Source organism: Opisthorchis viverrini (genome assembly GCF_000715545.1).
Source record: "Opisthorchis viverrini unplaced genomic scaffold opera_v5_247, whole genome shotgun sequence".
Taxonomy (NCBI): Eukaryota; Metazoa; Platyhelminthes; class Trematoda; order Opisthorchiida; family Opisthorchiidae; genus Opisthorchis; species Opisthorchis viverrini.
This window is the reverse complement of record NW_008751901.1, coordinates 551,612-570,305: the sequence shown is the minus strand read 5'-3', so window position 1 is coordinate 570,305 and position 18,694 is coordinate 551,612. Positions and strand designations below refer to the sequence as shown.

The following is an 18,694-nucleotide window of genomic DNA, read 5'->3' as shown; positions in this document are numbered from 1 at the left end:
TTATTACGTTCCATAGGTTGTGCACAAGCACGCAAAGTGTGGAAACGAGTCAGAGGATGTAAAACAATGCTTTGGGAGCGAAGTATCAAAGTCGTTAACAGGAAACTCAGCTGCACTGGTCATTGCCGTCCTTTCGGGTGAGGACTCCGAGACAGGACGCATCAGTGTTAGGGATATTGACAGATAGTTCACAATCACTTATTCAATCGGGCTCATGCACCCAGGCTATTGTCCTTAAAGCATAGCTCCTGTCCCAATTTCCCAATCAATAGTCCACTGACAGTTCTGTATTTACGCATCAATTGTATCAGCTACCCTACCAACGCAAATCATCAGCGAAAGAAAGTGTGGCAGTTATGACCGTTTTACGGTAATTACGTGGTTCTTACAGGTGATGATGATGATAGAAAGAACAAATGCCAAGCGCTAGATTGAAATGGAGAGGAGGGCGGAGCGTGATCTCAAGACATAAGGGCTCGGAATTCCAAACCACTACGGACATTTCAGGCGATCCGGTTCCGACTTTGGTAAAACAGCACTATTTTAGTTATCTTACATTGTATGAGTTGCAAAGCGCATCATGGCCAAAAATTCGGTTACCCAGTGTTAACATTTTTAGGCACCTACGGCCTCTGGCATCCATCGTGAGACTTGCTAGGGAAAATCGGACTTCATGAAATTACACACAATTGTAACGAACAGCCTACGGAAACTTGCTAACCTAGAATAATGCTGAATGTTTTTTATTATAAAAAATCAAATAACAAACCGGATATCATAGTGATTGATGGTGGTGCATCCAAAGTTTGAGATTCCAACTCACGAGGGAGAAATGGCCAAGAAGAATGGAATGGTTCCATAAGAATTTCAATCATTTTCATTACCCGAAAGAGCCGAACGAACAAGTGGAGAGGAATCTTAATGAAGAAAGCACGTCCGGCGGTAACCCCAAAGGCTTTCGGTTTCAATGAAAGACCAGCATGTCAGTGTCTGCTTAATTTGTAGCATTACGCACTCATGAAGTGTGCTCGATGCCAAGGAGTGCACCTGATAACGAATGGGCTCTATCGAAATTGGGTCTGCAAAGCCCGATAAACTGCGGTCGGGTTTCATTGCAGACTTAAGGCGCAGTAACATGTTTTTCGCTCCAATGTTTTTATTTCAACTCCCACATGTACCGAAAATGCTCAAAAGGGAATTCATGGCATTGACTGAGTGACGGTTATCAACATGGCTTTTTGTGTGCGTTGTTACGGCATCCATTACCGCACCTATATCGTCATTACACTGAAAAGAGTGAAGATAATCAGTTTTTATGTTTGTGTGATAAGAAGCTGGACTGCTCAAGTGCGCGCGAAATCGCTAAGCATCTGACAACTTTTTGTTACTATTTATACTCACTGCAAAATAATTAAACCAGCGCACAAGTTCGCAGAGTAAACACGACCGAGTTGCATATTCTTCATCAGCATGCAATTCACCCGCTCCGTGCAAAATGCGGAATATCGTATTAGTAAAAGGACCTCCCGCTGCCTGTGTGCGTCTACTCACGTTAACGCACAAAACCACACGCAGCTCGACAGAGATGGGAAATTTCGGCCATCAACGGAAGGTTGATGAGATATTGCGCGCATCCAAGGAGGCTAGATTTCCCTCAAACAACATCAGTGGTTAAAAGGAAAGTGAAGCATAATCAGGAGATGGCTGAAGAATGCGGGCGCATAGCTGATAAACTCACTACTGAAGCTGAAAAGTTCGGTAAAAACTCAGGAATCTCTGACACTTATGGTAACCAGAAGACCGTTGTTAACCAACATGATTTCACATGGGATCGAACAATGTGCAAATATGGCAGACGGAAGAGGGGATAAAAACAAATTTAGACGGTGTCCATGGGCTGCAAGAATTTTGGGATGAATTTCGGAAAGATTTTCAGTAGGGTCTCGTCGAATCCTGCCGTTCTATGTCACTAATGCCATACACCAGAGATAGCTCGGAGGTCAGAGAACAGACTGGAAGGTCCGAGATTCGAACTAAACGCTGCCTTTTGTTTGCTTCTGTCTGAGCTCAAGCAGACTGACAGTACCACAACTCTGATGTTTCTTTCGAGTTTTAGAGCGCTCATGCACAGAAAAAGTGCCACAGCCGAACGACATTTTATTGAGGGTAAATATGTTTATGAATCGCAACTAAGCATACTACGCACGTCCGTGGACCATCTATTACGCAATGGTTTTGGCTCAGTCCCGTACTCCGCCTTGTAACGAGATCCCTGACCGATCAGCTCAGTCGGATCCGAAACTAACACCCTTTGAATGGAGACCCAGTGACTCGATCCATCAGTGATTAATGACAGCGACCAGCATGGCTTAGACACGTGGTTACAAGGCGAACATTTTGGAAATGATCCGATTCCTGTAGCTTAATTCTGCAACTATCCACTCAGTCCAAAAAGAGCATTTGAACTACGGGTGACAAATAGTTTCTAGCGTGGAGATAGCTGAAAAAAGTGCTCGGCGGAAATCTAAAAAGTCTGCATTCCAGGAGTCCCTCAAACTCTTCACTAACTGTTTTGCTCAAGATGGAAACGCGAAGTGTTCTGGCGGAATGAGGTACCTCCTTACTACTAGGATACCCTCCACAAAGGTGATATAATGGTCTGTGAGAACCACTGGGGCATCAAGCCGATAGATAGAGCAGCCAGAATGTTTACCATGCTACTGCTGCATGCCTCAGATAAGCGTCTCATCTCAGACCAAAACAGAGAAACTTCCATGTAGGAAGAGGTTGCGTAGACGAAATATTCAAGGTAAACTGTGTAGGAACACCGCTACAAGTTCCAGAAACCATTCACTGATTGCTTCCTCGGCTTCCGTGCAGCATTCAACTCATTCGATAGGGAACGCATTTGGTCTGTCTTAAGAACTTATGGAGAGCCAGACAAGCTGAGAAATCTCAACAAGGCCTACTACTCGGGAAAAAAAGCTTCCATCCGAAACTATGGAGATAAGACTACGGCGTTTGCTCTAACATCCAGTGTTCGGAAAAGCCCCCACTTTCGACGATGCCTTTAAAGGTCACGAGTAATTGAATAATGTCTCATGTCCTCAGAGGCTTCTTTTGAGTGTCAATGAGCTTCACTGAATGAATCACGGACCTGGATTACGCATGCGATAATATTATACTGATCCGACAGAAATGCAGGCTATCGTTGATTGCGTCGTCCACTAGGTTTAACTGGTTTGATATGAAATAAGTCCTGCAAAGAAGAAAGTTTTTACTACAAGCACCAATGTCCGGTCTGGCACGTTTGGTGTTAACCGAAAGCCTACAAACCAAGTCGAGTCCTTCAGGTACCTTGGCTCTACGATCTTCCAAAATGATCAAGTACGGAAGGAAACAGACATTCACATGAATAACGTCAGCAGGACCCTCATGCAGACCATCACTTCATTCTATGGAAAAGCTCGGAAATCCAAATTCGAAAGAAGCTCTGTGCGTTTGACCCATACTAACAGACCCCTGTGAGACCTAACCTCCATGAACTGCCAACGATCGAAATCCACAACATTTGAACACTGGTATCTAAGATGAATAATCGAAGTACACTAGAATGACAGTTCACCCCATGTTAGTGTCAGACACCGCTGTCATAATGTTCTACGCCGCTCTAAGGTGGTCCAGTAAGGCACATTACAATGGCTGGAGCATGTTCTCCGCAAACCAGACTTGCCCAAATCCTCCCTGGCGCTGTCGCACCGCAGGCCAATTGAAAACCAACTAGCTACAGGTTGGACCGACGCTGGTCTACAGGTGGTGCACGGGGTTAGACAATCGAACAGAAACGGGATGCTGCTGTGTTAGGACCTTGATACCTATGGTGCCTTATAGCAGCAGCAATCCAAGATATTCTGGGCGTCGACTAGACCTTCTCCGGGAGAAAGTCGCCGTAAAATAAAGTAACTAAGTGGCGATCCTGCATCAACGCTACAGCCTTCAATGCGTACGCACCTAGACTAGCCCTCACCCGCCTTATCGGGAGACTGACCAGTTAACCAATTAGCCCATCGCCTTCCTCGCTGGCCCCCAATTTTTCGGCACACGAAACTGTAGCAGCTGGAACAAACGTATCCTGGGTACCTGGTGTACAGCTGACTAACTAAACTTAAGTAAATACTGCAGATCTAAGTAACATTCATTGCAAATAAAGTACGCTGCCAGATGGTGTCCCTTCGGCGGACTGAAGTATTGCGTTACTCGCACGACTCTAACTGTTGTCCTATGTTGTGAATAAGTTGGCGCGTAATAAGGAATCCTATTGGGAACCTCCGGTGTATGAACAGAATACAACAGTGCAGGTCTATTTTAGATGGTAAACTGTTCAAAAATGTTAGATGTATTTGTGGTGATACAATAAGAATTGTGGTAACGAGCCTATCCTAAAGATGTGTTCATATCAGCGCGGAAGAAGGTAGGAGGTGAAAATTCGAACCGGATGATGACACTATTATTTTGTGTCAGCTCTCGTATCTTTACTGACCAATTAAGCGGATAAACTAACTAACTAAATGTTGATGTGCAACACGCGTGGAAGCCACGAACAGAAAAAAATTATGCACGGAAAATATATGAAGAGTAAATTGAATGAAACAAGATAAGTGGGGGAAATTAATGCTAGCGGAAAGATGGATGTAGACATTTTCAATCAGAAAGATGCAAGACATAGGGCTACGAAAGAGAAAGTCTGAAATACAAGAGCCGACTGCATTGCAACACTCTAGGAGCAACTAATCCCGTTCAATAAGTAAAGAAATTCACACGTAATATTAAAAACTAAGTGAACAAGGGAGTTAGTAAATTCGGATTCGTCGGACATTCGAATTAGTAGCAAAAATCAACTGGTCGTCGATGAAAGGACCGAAGAACAGTTTCGGTCGGTCCCTGGGGTGTTCCCTTGAAAAACAAATCACCATTACTAATGCAGACGGGGACTGAGAGGTTGAGGCTTAGAGTGTAGGACGAATGGCAGTGACTGATGAATAGATGGTCAGTATTGAATGATGCACGGGAGAATGGGGATGAAATCGTGTGTGGGACGTGTTAGCATTATGTTTTATCCTACCTAACATATCGGATAGATAAAATCCCAACTGACGGCGTGTGGAAATGAACTCTGGCACTGAAATAAGTTTTAGTTGTGAGGTTCATGCTCGTAGTATAACTGGTACATCCCTTCGGTGCTCAAAAATACACAGTAAGATGGTAAATTCCTCCGATTCAAATCCTCGGCCCAAAGGCAGGCACACAAAACAGCCAATTATTGTTAGCATATGACCGAAGTTAAATGGGCAACTCTTTAGATATATTGCAACTTCCGACCCACATGAGTTGCACCAGCGAATTTCGTCTGATGGCAGACTCATTGTCTCGTCCTGTCGAATTGTCAAACTGAGTGACATAGGACAGCAGTCCACGAAACAGACACTACGGTGAATGTGGCGGTGTGCGGCCTATCCAGCTGGGGACCGCTCTTCAGTGTGTCTTGGGATTATTGCGCTAGTAAACTCTTCGCAGACCTGCAGCTGATACGACGGAGGATACTACAACGGCACACAAGCAGCACCACAACACCTTGGGGGTCGAATGACGAACCTACCAGAAACCACCTATATGGTGGTTACCAACCATTGTTTCTGTATACAAATACGGGGTATCAGTGCAGTAAAGAGAAATCGAACATACAATATGGTGATCAGTACCATTAGCACACGAAAAGCAGAACGTGTGCGTGATTGTTAGCCTGATAGTTCCACGGCGTTACCTATCAACTCAACACATCGCGCCTTTGTTGTACGGCACCACCGACCTAGGGTGTGCTCGTACGACCAAGCTGAAAGGATGAGTGCAATAGTCTGTGCATAATCATGGAACGAGATGAAAACCATAAACAAGGGCTGGTCAGTACAGTGGAAACTGATTATCAGTAACCGGTAGACAATATATTTTCAGTTCCCAATAATAAGATGCGCCCTATGCTTATTTTCAAAACATATTTCGCTCATAAATGAGGAGTTTTCGTCCATGCAAAAGGGTATCCACAACAACGCATGATCTGTTCTAGGCAAAAGCAGCACCGGAACGTAGGTCTTCCGCCGAAATATTGGGCTGCGTTTAACTAACGGAAAGCTTTGTGAGGAATTTCCGCACCGTGATGGTTTCTAATGCTTATCCCTGAGGTTCAATATTTTGAAACCTAGCGAGATGAAGGGATAACGTAAGAGCATACCAATAAGAGAGAACCGTACAGTTGGCCCGAATTCCGCTCCAAGTCATGTCCAAACAGTAGAGTGCTGGTTCAATGGGGGCGAAGTAGTGGATTAGAGTTTCGATCCTCATTGTTTATTACTTTGCTTGTATTTTATATTTATTTTGGATTCCAGATTTCTTCTCCAAAGGACCGGTGATGTACGTGTTCATCGGAAGTTTGACAAAATTGAGTTAATGAAAACGATTCAGAATAAGGCAGAGATAGTGTCTCTTTTATGTTCAACCTATAAATTGTTGGTACGTACGCCCGAATAGATAATGGGCGTCATCGACAGCAACAGCAGTGCCGTATGTGGTCACCTGACAGCATCACAATCACGGAACTCAGGGCTCGGATAGTTGATATCTTGAGTCATCATACGAAAAGGAATAAAAAATGAACTGATCATCCCATAGATACCGGATTCTGCAACCTGGGTTTTCGCTCCCAAAAGTCGAATCAAAATGAAATGAAGGCATACAAGTACATTAGGGAGCACGCACTTTTCAGCTGATGCACAGATGGAAAAAACTCAATATCAATTTAAATTTAATCAGATCGATCGAAAGGCTGATGAGTATTAACTGGGCGGCCAGCACTCGACTTGTGTCCAGCACACTAAATAACATAGAGAAGCGAATATGAAGAAGTCCACGATCGGAGACTACTCACAGGCTTGCTGGTAACAGTTCGACAACTTATTACCGGTTTCGCCCTTCTCGGGATATGCGAGGTGGGCGCAGCACTAGAGTTTGCAAACTAATTCAATTTTGACGATAGAGTCAACTGATTCCCAGCTGAATCTCCCGTTTGGAATATTCTTCGACGGAGGGCCCATTCGTGGGGCTTCGGTATCCTACGGTAGTGCTTAGTGTCCATTTTTCTGATCATTACCACCAGTAACAGCAACTCCTGTGTTGATGCTGACGCTTCACTGCCGTACAACCACAAATCACAAATTTCATCTGATTATATTTAAAACATTGGAGTGAAAAAAGAGAGAAAAGAGCGGATGAGGGGAGGGCATTCTGAGGTACCTACACCACCAAGCGCTCAATCAATCTGGAGAGAAGCTAACAGCAGGAACGTCACAGACATTGACTGGTGGACATTTCTTCCTACAAGACGCGCCGTACCAACAACAATCGAAACTCTTCGTAATCTTTTCCACACTCTTCTAAAAAGTCATACTTCGTCCATAACGCGGGTTGCGCGATTCTGAAGTCAGCACGGAAAACAACACTTGTCTCGGTAAATGATGTTTCGGTACGCGTAACACACGACTAACCCACAGCGGCTGGATATTTTCCGCAACCGATGTGCCTGCTGCCCAGCCAAATACCCGTTTTCAACTTAGCTCGTTGCCACTTCGTTAACGTCATCCGATACCATGGACACTTTGAGGCATCGTCCGCAACCGATGTGCCTGCTGCCCAGCCAAATACCCGTTTTCAACTTAGCTCGTTGCCACTTCGTTAACGTCATCCGATACCAGCGACACTTATGAGGCATCGGTGGTCAAAAACCTCCGAAAAACTCATATTGTCTTGCTACAGAGACCATGTCTCGCAAAAATACAACAGAACTTGTGTTTCGCCTCCATCCTCAAAGATGAGGGCAGTGTCATCTGCCTACTCTAGAATGACAATGTTTACATCAAAAACTATTTGAACACTGAGGTTTTGAAGAGCTTCCAGAGCTTGCTTTGTTATTTCATCGAAGACAAAGATGAATAAGAATGGAGGAATTGGATGTCCTTGCCAGACACCACGTTTTGTATGAAAGTTCTAGAGAGCCCACTGTACACTCATAGGCCAGGAAAATCAACGGATTGCCCATTAATGAGGTGGGTTCATGGGGAATCACGAATCCCATATTGATAGGGCGACTCTTCTCAACCTCTCTACCGACCTGTTCCCATTGAGAAACATCAAGCTTGGATGTGTAAAAGTAAGGGTAAAGACGACTGGTTGGCAAGATCACCGCACGACTTGAAATGTCACATTTTTATAAAACTGGGTTCAGTCAATACCACCAGCATCAACAAAACAAGATGCCGGTACATCACTTTCGTGCAATCTCAATTCTGGCCGACCAAAATAACGTAGCTGAAAAGAAAATTAATTGCTACGAATCGAGCCTACAACACATTTGCAGTCGCTAACCAATGCAGATCATGAGGACTTCATCGGAAGCAACTAACGCAATGGGGACATACATCCCCTCTGACGTCGGACTCACGTATACTCGTAGATCACTGTGCTATTTTGTTAAGCCTACTTTAGTTGGAGTTGAACGTGCGTAGTGTCCGTAAAAACTACTAAATTAACCAATGCCTGAAACCGTAAGCGACCACATGACCTGCTACCCCTATGTGAATTTGCTGAGCACTCCGAAAAAAGCTACGGTTTTAAGTCGATTCTTCTGAAAATCTTGAAACCTATTCACATAGTCCGGCTGGAAAAGTACCTTTAGGCAACAAATAAAACAATCAGTACAAATAACAGTACTCCACAAGACTGGACTGTAATGTGGCTGGCGGTGCGGTTCAGCACAGCCGGTGACCCGCTGAAATTTCACACCAATCAGCTCTAGGACGAAAGCTGATAAGGAACTAGGATATCCAAGCTTAGGCAAAACGATTGAAAAGTTAGGGGTGAATATGTTGCAATGGGTGTGTGCAACAAACTATTAGCTGAAATACGAGTGGACGCGTACTGTCGGTGTCTTAGTGATGGTGCCAAACCAGCGCACCTGAAAACGCTGCGAATCAGATCAGGCGCTATTTCAGTCAAATTCAGCAACGGTCCAATGTTTAACTCGGCTGGTAGTTTCCTCAGTATAATTGTTTCCAGTAAACTGGAGCTGAATTAGCCCCCAACGAACGGTGCTGCGGTTTAGGCGTGGCATGCTGGATTATATTTAGGAAAATCATCATGCGATCCATCAGGGCAAACAATCTCGGAGTTCGAAGTCATCGGTTATAATCTCGTGCCTGTTATCCAGATAAACCACAATCATCGGGCGAACATTTGTTGCGCTGAGAGAAAGGCTCACCTCGAACGCTTTTGGCGAATGAGCCGCCTGGCTTCGGCCCATTTTCCTGCCGAGAACCGGAGGTACCGCGACTGACGCTTGATCGGGCAGTTGCAGGAGCGCCAGTGCGACTGGTTGTCCTCTCCTGTTCGATGGAGTCAACGCGGCTGGATTGTTCTGCAGTCGGTGAGCGAGAAGGCGGACTGCGACCTTCTGGAGTTGTGTTAGCTAAACGGTGATCCGAACTAGACCTTCCTGTTGTGCGAGGAGTGGGGGAACCCTCAGTGGTATGGCGCTGGTTACCCTGAGAAACAACAGTACCGGCATTAGGCGCTGAAGCTGGTGATGACTGGTGTGTAAAGGCAGAATCCTGCACGGATTCTGGTTGAGGTTGCTGCTGTTGAAGTTGTAAGTGCATAAGACGGCGTGCACTGGGACCATGGATGCCACCACTACTGACTGTGGCGGACATCATCCTTGATAGGTCTTCAAATTGTTGGGTGGAGGGAACACGCGGCCGTGAAACGTCTATTCGATCGTCTCGTACAGAGTGTAGCGCCTCGGTTGGAATGGTTGCGGTGAGCAGGAAAGGTCGATTCGCAGTATCCATCACCTCACCACTAGGGCCCATGTTGGCCGGGGTATCACCAAGAAACGAAGAGGAGCTGGACAAGGCATATAAATTCATTGTTGAAAAGCTCCTCGGTGGTGCACCCGCCCCTGTAACCTACAATTAGAATAACAAAACGACGTTATTCAGATGAACAAACACCTCCAATGGGTCCCTCCTAGAGGAGACCTGATTGCGAATGTTTAGTGACAATCTTTCACTTAGGTCAGGATGAACGCCCTAAAGGCATATATATGTAACTTAAACATGAGTGTATTAGTATGAATAATTCAAGTCTCCCCATATTCAAACAAACAAAGAACTATATGCGGAATCTGTACTCTAATTGACAAGATTAGTGTCGTGAACCCGATAAAGAATAGGGTAGCACAAGCTGCTGAAATCTATTTACTATGTGTTTCAATGCCAACAATGTTAGTAACAGATGACATTTTCGCGTGATAAGGCATACCGGAGATACGGCGCTTCCTAGCGGAATAAAATTTAGGTTGAATGAGCCCTTTCGCGACTAAGGACGTTTGATTTTGCAATATCTTCCTTCAGGTGGATTGCAACGGACGAAAATCCACGCCACAGAAATTATTCCCTCGAATAAAATGAGATCCTTTTGGACAATTCACGTAGAAGCACAGATGCGTTTGACGGAGGTACACTCTATTTGGTAGTGTGTATAGCTACTGTTTGCATAAGACTGTTGTCCCTGGGTAGGTTGTCCGAACCTCATCAAGAGTGAATGGTACACTATTGTACAGCACCACGATATCAGGAAACATCAACTGCCACGCGAAGCCCGGCCTAATGTGCCATGGACAGAAGCGATCTGTGATCCTTATAGAAAAACCCAAATTCACACTAACCGAATTTTCGGACTAGGAGATTTAGATTAGCCAACATTCACGCTATGCTAGGTTGGATATCATCCAGGCTTATGCGAGGGGCTTATCCAGCGAGGAAAATGACAATAAGGGAAAATTGCAGATATTTTTGGGACCTAACAGTCGACTGCTCGGTTAGCAGCGTTCTCTTTGGGGTTCGCAAAAAGAAATGTATCTGGTCGATAACGAGAGAAATATACACAACCACTCAGCAAAATGGTCAGTATGATCGGTGCGATCATAACCAGTTAGAATCCGCCCAACCTCGTACGTCTCTAATGAGATGTCTCGTATAGACATCTTTTGGTGTCGCGTTTGATTTGTGCTACCTGTTGAAACAGTGTGCACGTTACAGCTAATGATGAATACATGGAGCGAATTGAAGCAATCGGACCGGTGCTAAAGCTCCCACTTTGCCGTGGGGATAGAACTTCATAACTGCAATGATCCTGCGGTCTACACTAGTTGGAACTCAGTTTATTAGGGCTTAACCAATGCTAAAGGAAAGCACACCGACGGAGAAGAGCAAGTCCCCGAAATGCAAAAAACGCACTGAGAAGCAGTCTGGGGGTAGTCATACTGTCCTCTGTGATAAGATTGTGAGGGGAGTCAAAATTTCTACCAGGTGGCCAGCATATATGTATACATGCATATATATATATATATATATATATATATGGGTTTCGACGGTACTCCATTAGATTACCGTGAGGCAATCTGTCATGCCAGATGAGCATGCGACTCGTCTCCTCTGACTCTGATTTATCGTTCTGAGGCAAGAACACAGCCCCCTCCACTGCAGTATTCCGCTCTTCTAGGAAGACTTTATTCCAATCAAACCGATGATGAGAAACATGTACATTTGATACTTCAGTAACGTTGAGATCCCTTTAAACCCATTTGGAATTCGATGTCAATGAAACTTGATTTAACGTTCTCCGATCTTATTAAATACATAATTTAACCAATGGAAAGGAAATAGATCAAGCTGTTTAGTTAGAAGGGTGTATGTGGAGAAAACTTATCCTTCGGAGTGTTTCAAGATAATTTTGACCTGAGATAAAAACATATCGTACCAACCCGATTAGAGTTTGCGCTTTGGAAATATACGCGCTTTTCTAGTGCTGAACATTGTGTTCCTGTCCGTTGTCCACGAGTAAAACCCCAAGCAAGCGTGCGATGACATGACCTCTCGTCCGCATGAAAAAAATCTGAAATAATGCTATTTATCCCTGCATCCCAAAGCTATTTCGAAAACTCAGGAAGGTCGGCATATTGAGAGCGAAACGGCGCAGGAATAATCAAGACACCAATTCTGATGAACCTACATGAAACGTCCGTCCAGCTAATTATATGCTGTCAGCTACACCGGGCAACGGCATTAGGTTTAATCAACCCAACTGAATACAAAATGTTTGCTTTACGCCGAATAAAGCTCCACGCCACAGCACCACAGCGTGGGATTTTATCAATATCTCTGAAACGCCAATATTGTGAAAAATGTCCACTTATGAGAAATGAAACTGTTGTCCGAATGTGTAGCATGATGCATGCCCCGTTATATTCTTATCCAACAGCAATTCTGTCATCTCTTGGGGCGTACTGTAGTCAGCTAACACGCAAAAAACAACCACTTGATTTATCAGCACTTTTCGCGTGCTTTTCGTCCACGTACACCCAAACACCTTCGTCATGCGTATTGTTGCAGAACGGACATCCGAGCAAGTCGATTGAATTCAGAATTTTTAAGACTGTCGATGACTGCTTCAGTTCCGTCCAAGGTATCAAATCAGTTTAGTGTCGGCAGATATCCACAACTGGTTGAAACATATCTGAGATGCTCACATATACCTTCGGGATTGGGGAAAGCGCCCACAATTAAATATAGTGTATAAAATTGTATTTATATATACATGTATTTACACATATATATATATATATATATATGTATATATGAGTATACACATATATACTTAAATATGTACGTATATTCATTTATTTATTAGCGCCCTAAAGTGAGCAGCAGTCTCAATGTACTCGAATACATTTGCTCATAAGGCGAAACCCCTAAGGGACACTTATAGAGAACAAAGGGTGTCCGGTAGAGTAGTTTCTTCAAAAATTTCTCTCGTCCTTCTACACGTTCTTCATGACGTTAACAAACGAAGCCATAGCGTCCGTAGTTTACAACTAACTAGACAGCGTAGAAGTGCTATGACCCACTTCATTTCCTAAACTCACCACCTTGTTTTGTGACAGCGTAACAAAAGTCGCAGGTTTCGCGACAGGTTGAAAAATTAGTCGGAAGGTTATAATAAAAACCCTTTGACAGCCAACGACCGGTTTTGCCCATCTTTAGATACATCATGCGGGCGCCATCCCCGAGTTTCCGTCAACCTTATGTTCCGGTTAAACTCCAACCCAAATAAGCATGTAAATGAGTGTATTTGTCGTAGTTATAAGTTAGTTGAGTAAGTATATATTCTGCTATTATGCTCCCAATTTACTCTCATGTATTCCAACCATCTGTGAATCCCACTGAGTTTCACTTTCCACGCTTTCTGCGATTCAACTTTGGAATATTCCGTAACGAAAGAACAGCTGTCTGCATTCGAATAGCGTACTATCCAGAAAAGGACAGATACCAATCCGAGTTGTGTTCCTCTCAATCCTCCGCATGAGTGATCACTAAACGAGTTGATACCAAAGCTGGTTCCTTGCAGTAGTACAGAACTTCAAGGAATGCTTGTACATTGACTGGCTCCGTTACGCTATGGAAGACCCAAAAACAAGTCTCCCAAACTCAGGATAATGCATACCTTTCAGTTGCAACGTCTCACCTGTTACACTTAAATGGTAGACAAATGAGGACAAAAACACGAACGCATCACCAAAGATACCGGACTTTGACTCGGCTGATGACCGGCCTGAGACAGGATAGACCCAACCATGATTTATTTTCACTCATCGTCTGCCTCCACAATTCGCTTTAAAGATGCAACACTGCAACGGTGCATTAGCAACCTGGGCTCATCTACATACAGGTTGATGAGTAGGTACTAATAACCGGGAGAGAGTCGGCAAGGATGAATGGTGTTGTATCCCCTTTACGACAAAGTATCCATTTGAAAAGGACTTTCCGGGATTGCTAGGTTCCGCGATAGACCCAACCATGATTTATTTTCACTCATCGTCTGCCTCCACAATTCGCTTTAAAGATGCAACACTGCAACGGTGCATTAGCAACCTGGGCTCATCTACATACAGGTTGATGAGTAGGTACTAATAACCGGGAGAGAGTCGGCAAGGATGAATGGTGTTGTATCCCCTTTACGACAAAGTATCCATTTGAAAAGGACTTTCCGGGATTGCTTAGGGTCCGCGATTCAGCGGAATGACTCTGATGGGAATTTCAACGATAAGCCAATATGGAATTCAAAACCATTTCAAGGCGGAATTGACGCGGTGGTTTGCGAATTTACAAACACGCTGCTCCTCGGTGGGACTGATGGAAAATTGAAGCACATTTGATACACAAACATCCCTAGAGAAGCAAAACAGGTCACTCACCAAAACAATGAAAACGAAATAGGTATACATGAGGGATAGCAGCTGAAGGCCCTGAATTTCCCAAACTGCGAAAATGGGGTGTCTAGCACATAACATGAAATAACTAACAAGATACATCGATGTGCGAAATTAAAATTTTTCGAAAATCGTTGAAAAACCGGTTGGTACAAAGCGTATTCAGGTGGGTGAGGATGGAGAGAGAAGTGAAGAAGCAAGAACCAAAACCTAAATGTTGAATATAAACTGAAGTCTTGAGTGGATCTCTAGAGCAGACGATAACGAAGTGGAATGAATAATCATGACTATGGTCATCCGGTAAGTACAGGTTTCGCACGATGAAACTAACTGTCACGAATTGCACAAAGCATAAGGTCACAAGAACTGAGAAAATCGAATCGAGGGCTGACGTTCAAAAGCCGACTGCCTTTGACACGAATTGACTAAGTTGCTGAGTCCTTCACCAGAAGGATGATCAGAGAGATCTTGAGCATGGCAATCTATAAATTTTTGTAACCCGAGCGTGTTTTTCGACCGTTGATCAGGTGTTATTTGATGTGTTCTCGCAGGAAACCAGCTATCAAGCCCGGAAAACAGATCGACCGCCACCTGATCAACAGCTTGACATTCATACAGGGATAACTAATGAGATCATCGACCTTCAGCACGGAACTACCACTCCTCACAAGCTAAATGATGGACAGAGTGAGTCCAGTGGCTAGCGCGATGTAAGCAATTTTTCTATGCAATTGAACTCGATGGAAAGAACTGAAAGAACACATACCCCGGCTGACAGAAACACACAATAAGTGTAACCAGACAGTACCGGCGGACTGCATCCAACGACGAAAATGAGAAAAGTCGACTAACATTAAACGGTGCACGCAAAAGTTTCAGATCATTCTTATCAATGGAAACCAGGCTAGTTTATGTACCGAATCTGGGTTGAAAGTTGTATGTACGTACCTCTTATCTCTGTGGTAACCAATAATGTTCATTTACCACGAACACTGGTCGAACGTGTCCTGTGTAAAGAACTGTATTAGTAATACAATAATTTTCCAAGAAAACACAGAAGATTGGCCGATACATTTGCAGAATGGAGTTAACTGGCTCAACTTACTTCTGGAACACGGTTTACGAGAGTATTAGACAGGCTGAGATTCGCACAAGTAGATATTTGAAGGATCTATATTGGGGTGAACCTATGACGCACCAAACACGATCACTAGACCTAGTGGTCCACTGGTGAAATTATTCTGATTGAATTTGAGAAACTGGGCAGTGTGGTATAACTCACTGTATGATTTGACGGCATTTTCAGATAGTGTTCATCTAAGCCTTGAATTATATCCAAATCAGCACAGGTAGCCTTCTATCCCATAGTGCACGTGAATCACGGTCGTGAAAAAGGGATAGAACAAAAAAGATCCAAATAAAGCGGAAACCAAAAGAATGTCCGGCGCCCGTGGTTCACATCGATCGGGAGGTCACTGGTTTCAAACAGAGTCACGTGATGTGTAGCCTTGCCGTACGCAACCGATGGGCGTCGTTTGTCATGTATCCGAGTGAAAGCAGCGGGCCCGACATTGCCGAAGCATTTTGAAGGACAGTGAGTAACAAAGTGAGGATAAAGCGCGCATCTGTGGAAAGCCATGGGTTTTGATTTGGATGTAAGGGTTTTTTCGCCCTAAAAGTTGCTAGTTATCACGCCTGTCCAAACTCCTAACTAACCAAAAGAGGTAGTGCTTAAATGCAAGGTTACTTCAATCAACAAACAGACATAGACGTTTAGTTTAAGGAAACCCGTTTCAGACAAGAACAACTGACGGTAATCATCAATGCTAGCAGACAACTACCAGAGCAAAAGACTGGGTTCACTGATAAACGTTCTATTACCGGAAATATTCAGAGCGCTAATTATTAATAGCGTTCATCCAGCTAAGAAGCAACGGTTTGTAAATACGGTAGCAAATGCTGGAGTGAATTTTAGCAAAATCATCGTCGATGGAAAAAAACAAGTGCGAAACACCGATGATCAAATGTTAGACAACTGCACCAACCAATGAAGAATGAAGACTTGGACGAAAAGAATGAAAATGTGTGAGAGAGAAAGGTACCTACTGTTGCCTTGGAGGGAACGGATCTTCTAGTTTCCCTCTTTTTGATCGAATGTCAAAGTGTCAATTCACAACTGAACACACTTGCAATTACTTATGGACAACGTTGAATTTGTATGTGTGTATGATGAGATTGTATATATTTGTCTATGCTAAAAAATTCTTGGCCGTTGGCGAATGCAAACTGAAACTGAGGAGACAGCAATCGGTTGCGCAATCAGGGCGGACCAGAGGGTTCCATGAGTGGCCTGACAAACTGGAACGGACTGATAGTCCGTGAAATGGTTAATTTTACCGTGCGATGACTCGAATATCGTGGCTTACCAAACAGAGTAGTGTATCATGCATAGGTGAGCTTAGCTCTTGTTCAATTCAGTATTGTGATGTAAATGACAATTGCTAAACCCATACATCAGCAGTGCGCAGAACGAGCTCAAGAGGGCTCAGTGGTTAAGCTGCGAACCTACTGACCTGAGGGTTTGTGGTTCGAACCCGAACTGCCTGTGTTAGAATTGAGCACCCTAACAGTGCCCTTGTGCTTCCTTTGGATGGCGTGGCAGTCGAGGTGGGGCTACGGCTGAATAATTATTTGTTATTAGTGCGAAGAACGTGCATATCGTTTGGGTGAGTCGAACTGATGGATCATGTTCTGCCACTACACGAGATGATAAAAAGAAATTAACCCACAAAGTATTGTGCAATCGGTCACATCGGGATCAATCCGAGAAGAGCCCACCACCTGGAAGAGCCAAAAAAGCCAACCCGGAGGAAAGGCTAAACACCATTCTCTCCATTGAAGTCCCCCTCAGAAGGATTGCTGTACAGGAATTTTACTGCTTTAACGGTACGGATAAAAAGGAGTTCAAACATTCCGTCGAGAGGGAAACAGATTCCGGTGATACTATGGTAGCGTAGCGGTACTGTGCGAAACTCATATAGGGCAAAAGAAAAGCCTTGCATTGGATTCTGGGGTATTACTAAACTTGGATTCACAAACATCATGGCCAGCATTTGCCGTTCACGAAAGCCGTTGTTCAAACTAGCGACTTTTGTTTGAAAACGATCAACGTGAAAGCGAGTGCATCCACACTGATTCGTTCAAGAGAGAATTGAATCCACGAGTGAACGTAACAATCGAGTGAACAATGGTAGGGAAAAATACGTTAGTATAAACTTCCAAAGAATAGGACAACAAAGCAACCTACGAACTAGATCTACCTGGAAACTTTACAATAGTTTCTCAAACTAACTCAATCCCCCATACTAAAATTTAAATCGGCCAACTCTTCAAAAGACACCTCCGTACATCTCCGTAGTACGCAACTCTCGCGCGAAAAGAACAGAATGCAGAATGAGTGCACCAATGAGGAAACTGACCGAAGGCCAAGGATAAAATTGTTCGTTTAGGAGACTGGTTGTTCTATAGTATGATTTTCAATCGTCTGTAGAGGCCAGCTCTCAGATAGGATCACTATTGGCTAGCTTTTTGTCAGTTCTTCTAGTGGTTAAGAGCCTTCTGGAAGACAACAAAAAAACGAGCGACACCAGCTATTATGAACCCCTGCAGGTGCGAACAACCTCATTGCATTCTCTCTCTCTCTCTGAGGAGGTTAGAAAAAACAGAATGAGTGCACCAATGAGGAAACTGACCGAAGGCCAAGGATAAAATTGTTCGTTTAGGAGACTGGTTGTTCTATAGTATGATTTTCAATCGTCTGTAGAGGCCAGCTCTCAGATAGGATCACTATTGGCTAGCTTTTTGTCAGTTCTTCTAGTGGTTAAGAGCCTTCTGGAAGACAACAAAAAAACGAGCGACACCAGCTATTATGAACCCCTGCAGGTGCGAACAACCTCATTGCATTCTCTCTCTCTCTCTCTCTGAGGAGGAAAATTTAGAAAATCAGTCAGTCGTGATCTCTTTTAAACATTGACCACTTTAATGGAACACAACTGTACGCTAGGGATCCACAATAGAACAATTTCTTCTGCAAGCTGGTCTGTCATAGAAGGTCGTTTACCACTGAAGTACCACTGAAGAAGCTATGAGGGAGCAACTAAAATTCGCCCCTTAAAGGTACTCTTTCCGCAGGGGTTTTACCGGACCAAGAATAGAACCAAACGAACCGTCATACTGTACATCGGAAAATGCAGCACATAA

The 18,694-nt window shown here is 43.9% G+C and overlaps 1 protein-coding gene across 1 annotated transcript in view; it reads right to left on the bottom strand.

Annotated features, from left to right (window-relative positions):
- Positions 1-15,878, bottom strand: part of T265_08916 (hypothetical protein) — a gene marked incomplete at both ends in the record, with an annotated part of 71,141 nt that extends 55,263 nt beyond the window's left edge. Inside the window, 2 exons of the mRNA XM_009174847.1 lie at positions 9,365-10,070; positions 15,717-15,878. Coding sequence (XP_009173111.1) covers positions 9,365-10,070; positions 15,717-15,734 — 724 coding nt within the window. The remainder of the gene's footprint in view (positions 1-9,364; positions 10,071-15,716) is intronic.
- Positions 15,879-18,694: the final 2,816 nt, after the last annotated feature.